General features: G+C 49.4%; 1 protein-coding gene across 1 annotated transcript; it reads left to right on the plus strand.

Moving 5' to 3' along the window:
- The first annotated feature begins 1,539 nt into the window (after positions 1–1,539).
- Positions 1,540–4,692, plus strand: RAP2B (RAP2B, member of RAS oncogene family). Its single transcript, XM_060767681.2, has one exon. It carries the CDS (start codon positions 2,127–2,129, stop codon positions 2,676–2,678), a length of 552 nt encoding a protein of 183 aa, XP_060623664.1. The 5' UTR covers positions 1,540–2,126; the 3' UTR covers positions 2,679–4,692.
- The last annotated feature ends 418 nt before the right edge of the window (positions 4,693–5,110 follow it).

A 5,110-nucleotide genomic window follows, 5' to 3' on the forward strand; every position in this document is an offset into this window, starting at 1 on the left:
ATGGAGCGGGGTATAAATAGTTATTATTATTATTATTATTATTATTATTATTGTCGAAGGCTTTCATGGCCGGAATCACTGGGTTGTTGTAGGTTTTTTCGGGCTATCTGGCCATGTTCTTGAGGCATTTCTCCTGAGATTTCGCTTCCATCTATGGCAAGCATCCTCAGAGGTAGACTAAGCAGTGTGATTGATTGACTGACTATTGGAACACGGAATATCGGATAACAAGTTTGGATTCTGATTTCATTGATGAGACCTGATGGATTTGTTATATTGATGTAGTGATGTATTGATATTGATGTTTAATGATTTGTGATGCTGTTGCTTTTAAATGCTTAATGATTTTGTATTGTGTATACCTAAATTGTTGTAAACCGCTCTGAGTTGCCTAAGGGCTGAGAAGAGCGGTATACAAATGAAGTAAATAAACAAATAAATAAATAATAGAGAGGTCTGTTGGAACTAGGAAAAGGGGTTTATATATCTGTGGAATGACCAGGGTGGGACAAATGACTCTTGTTTGCTGGAGCTAGGTGTGAATGTTTCAACTGGCCACCTTGATTAGCATTTGATTGCCTGGAAGTGCCTGGAGCAATCTTTTGTTGAGTGGTGATTAGATGTCCTTGTTTGTTTCCTCTCTGTTGTTGTGCTGTTCTAATTTTAGAGCTTTTTAATACTGGTATTATTATTATTATTAATGTATTGTCGAAGGCTTTCATGGCTGGAATCACTAGGTTCTTGTGGTTTTTTTCGGGCTATAGGGCCATGTTCTAGAGGCATTTCTCCTGACGTTTCCCCTACATCTATGGCAAGCATCCTCAGAGGTAGTGAGGTCACTACCTCTGAGGATGCTTGCCATAGATGCAGGCGAAACGTCAGGAGAAATGCCTCTAGAACATGGCCCTATAGCCCGAAAAAAACCACAAGAACCTATTATTATTATTATTATTATTATTATTATTATTATTATTATTGGCCAGTTACTGGTCAAAAGACATTTAACAGAATGCCAAGTTTGCAAACTTCGTTTTTTAAAAAAATACAATACAAATGTTGGGTTCGCTCCTGACAGGATAAATAAATCACCTCCTTTTATGTAAAGGTGATGTTTTCTCCCCCTTTTAGCCGCTCCACCCGCATTGCCCTGAAGCGCCTGGCGGTTCTGCCTCTGAACTGTCAAAGGTCCCAACCTTCTGCTTGCCTGTCTTGCTTGCCTGCCTTGCCTGCCTCCCAGCCCCACGTGCGCTGCTTATCCCGCTTCCAAAGCGTCCGCCAAAACTTCTCGCCTGGGCAACAGCAGAAGGAGGGGGGGGGGGGAGGAGAAGAAAGAGAACAAGGCCGGGAGGGGAAACGAAGAGAAAGAGTGGGGGAAAACCGAAAGAAAGGAGCAGCTGCTGCTCCCTGGCCGATCCCCTTCCTTCGGCAGCCAATCCGAATCCGTCCAATCAGCCGCGCCCGCTTCGAAGCAGCAACCAATCCTGGGAAACAAAGAGGCAAAAAAAAGAAGGGAGGGGGCGGGTGTATGTGTCTGTATTGGGGAGGGGAGAGAAAGAAGACAAGGGGGCGTGAGGGAAGAGAGAGAAAGAAGGAGAGAGAGAGAGAGAGAGAGAGAGCGCTTCCCACACCCTGTGCTCCGTCTTCCTTCCAGGTGGTGGGAAAGGCGGCCCAATGGGGTCCTGGGGGCGGCGGAGGGACGAGGAGAGGCGCTGAGCAGACTGTGAGGCATGGGCATGGAGCGCGCGGTGGCCCCGGAGGCGCGCGCCGGGCGGAGGAGAGGCTTTTCGGGCGCTGGGAGCCGCGCGCGCCGCCTCCTCTTCCTCCCCTTCCTCCTCCTCCGCGCCAGAAGCAGAAGCAACAGCAGCCTCCGCCGCTTCCTCGTTTCGCCCTCTTCTTCCTCTTCAGGGAGCTGCTGAGGCTGCCCTCCTCCTCCTCGCCCGCTTCCTCCCTCCAGCGAGGCAACTTCACCTCCTTTCCATCGGCTGGCTGGCTGGCGGAGGAGGGAAGGAAGGAAGGAAGGCAGGCGCTTCCTCCCTGGCGCCCTCCCTCTCGCCTTTCCCCTCTTTCTCTCTCTCTCTCTCTCCCTTCCTGGCTTTCTTCCTGAGGGCGGGGAGGAGAGGAGCGCCATGCGCGAGTACAAAGTGGTGGTGCTGGGCTCGGGCGGCGTGGGCAAGTCGGCGCTCACGGTCCAGTTCGTCACGGGCTCCTTCATCGAGAAGTACGACCCCACCATCGAGGACTTCTACCGGAAGGAGATCGAGGTGGACTCCTCGCCCTCGGTGCTGGAGATCCTGGACACGGCCGGGACGGAGCAGTTCGCCTCCATGCGGGACCTCTACATCAAGAACGGGCAGGGCTTCATCCTGGTCTACAGCCTGGTCAACCAGCAGAGCTTCCAGGACATCAAACCCATGCGCGACCAGATCATCCGGGTCAAGCGGTACGAGAAGGTGCCCATGATCCTGGTGGGCAACAAGGTGGACCTCGAAGGCGAGCGGGAGGTCTCCTTCGGCGAAGGCAAAGCCCTGGCCGAGGAGTGGAGCTGCCCCTTCATGGAGACCTCGGCCAAAAACAAAGCCTCCGTCGACGAACTCTTTGCCGAGATCGTCCGGCAGATGAACTACGCCTCCCAGCCCAACGGGGACGACCAGTGCTGCTCCTCCTGTGTCATCCTTTGAAAGGAAAGGAAAGGAACAGCCAGGCGGGTAGAGCCACTGTGCCCCTAGGTTGCAGGCCTGGGCAGACTTGGGCCTTCCAGGTGTTTTAGACTCCAACTCCCACCATTCCTAACAGCCTCGGGCCCCTTCCTTATCTCCCTCAGCCTTCTTGTGTCATCCTTTGAAAGGAAGAGCCAGGCGGATAGAGCCACTGTGTCCCTATGTTGCAGGCCTGGGCAAACTTGGGCCCTCCAGGTGTTTTGGACTTCAACTCCCACCATTCCTAACAACCTCAGTCTCCTTCCTTATCTCCCTCAGCTACTTAGATGATCAGTGTTGCTCTTCTTGTGTCATCCTTTGAAAGGAAGAGCCAGAAAAATAGAGCCGCTGTGTCCATATATTGCAGACATGGGCAAACTTGGGCCCTCCACATGTTTTGGACTCCAACTCCCACCATTCCTAACAGCCTCAGGCCCCTTCCTTTTCCCCTTCAGCTGATTATGGGTAAACTTGGGCCCTCCATGTGTTTTGGATTCCTACTCCCACCATTCCTTACAGCCTCGGCCCCTTCCTTATCTCCCTCAGCCACTTAGATGATCAGTTCTGCTCTTCTTGTGTCATCCTTTGAAAGGAAGAGCCAGATGGATAAGTCACTATGTCCATATATTAGAGGCCTGGGCAAACTTGGGGCCTCCAAGTATTTAGGACTTCAACTCCCACTATTCCTAACAGCCTCAGTCTCCTTCCTTTTCTCCCTCAGCCACTTAGATGATCAGTGCTTCTCTTCTTCTGTCATCCTTTGAAAGGAAGAGCCAGACAGAGTCACTGTGCCCATATATTGCAGGTCTGTGCAAACTTGGGCCCTCCGAGTGTTTTGGACTTCAACTCCCACTATTCCTAACAGCCTCAGTCTCCCTCAGACATTTAGATGATCAGTGTTGCTCTTCTTGTGTCATCCTTTGAAAGGAAGAGCCAGACGGATAGAGCCATTGTGTCCATATATTGCAAGCATGGGCAAACTTAGGCTCTCCAGGTGTTTTGGACTCCAACTCCCACCATTCCTAACAGCCTCAGGCCCTTCCCTTTTTCCTCTCAGCCGCTGAAGTGGAAGGGGAAAAGGAAGGGGCCTAAGGCTGTTAGGAATTGTGGAAGTTGAATCCAAAACACCTGGAGGGCCAAAGTTTGCCCATCCCTGTTGTATTGCATTATTCCCCCTTTTTTCCATTTCTATTTTTTGAAAATCAAAGGTTTACAGCAGCAGCAACACCACCACAGCACAGAAAAAGGCAGCGACAAAAGCGATACTGACATCCTGGGAAACTATTTTGCATTCCGCCTGGATTCCTTCCAGTGTTGCTGCCTTGAGTGGTGCTGCTCATCAGTGTCATCATGGTTTTGCCTTCTGTCTTGTTGACATCTGACTGGGGAGGAAGAAAAAAACCCACACACCTTCCCAAAGAAAAGCCTTGTTGGAAATGTGGTGTTTCCCACATGTACGTGCCATCGGTTTGATTGTTGCTTATTTCTTGTACCTCTTGGCAGAGGACTGTATTGGCAACTGATGTCCAGTAGGAAAGTTCACGTGTGCTCCTTTGGGGGAGAGAGAGGAATTAGCAATCACTTTAGAACTGGAAGATTAAAAAAAACCCTGGGAAAAAAATGAAGGGAATCTGCAAAAGAAGAATGTTTGTACTTGTGGAGGTACTTCAGAGCCTCCCCTTAGCATTTTAGCCAGTGACTAGCAAACTTTTGTTTTCTGAGGATTTCTATGCAAAGTTGGAATATCAGTTCACATGCTTATCCCACCGGAAGAAGTCTTGCACGTGTACTACCTGGGACTTTTAATAACACTGCTGCCAATACGGTGTGCGAGGTGCCAGAAAAAGTGTGTGCTAAATTTCTTGTGAAATCTTCTATTTTGTTTACCTGCTGTACTGAAAGGGAGGGAACGGAGAGCATTTATTTGCGTGTGCGTGTGTGTGTTTTTTAAAAAGAAATCAGCTGTGAAAACATTACAGATCTGCACAATTTTTAAGTTTTGTGTCTTTTTGGGGAAAGGGCTTGGTTTGGGAGGGAGGATGTAATCACAAGGTGATGGCTTGTCTGAGGGTTAATCCAAACCATTCCACTTTAATGTGTTGTCAAATGCTTTCATGGCCAGAATCACTGTGTTGCTGTGAGTTTTCTAGGCTGTCTGGTCATGTTACGGAAGCATTCTCTCCTGATGTTTCACCCACATCTGTGGCAGGCATCCTCAGAGGTTGAGGGATCTGTTGGAAACTAGGCAAGTGAGGTTTATATATCCAAATATATATCTAGACATATAAACCTCACTTGCCTAGTTTCCAACAGGCCTCACAATCTATGAGGGTGCCTGCTATAGATGTGGGTGAAACATCAGGAGAGAATGCTTCTGGAACATGGCCATACAGCTCAGATAATTCACAGCAAGC

This window comes from Anolis sagrei, chromosome 3 (genome assembly GCF_037176765.1).
Source record: "Anolis sagrei isolate rAnoSag1 chromosome 3, rAnoSag1.mat, whole genome shotgun sequence".
NCBI classification, from domain to species: domain Eukaryota; kingdom Metazoa; phylum Chordata; class Lepidosauria; order Squamata; family Dactyloidae; genus Anolis; species Anolis sagrei.

Excerpts from the sequence above, each read along its gene's own strand:
- RAP2B (XM_060767681.2), top strand. The coding sequence starts at position 2,127 with ATGCGCGAGTACAAAGTGGTGGTGCTGGGCTCGGGCGGCGTGGGCAAG.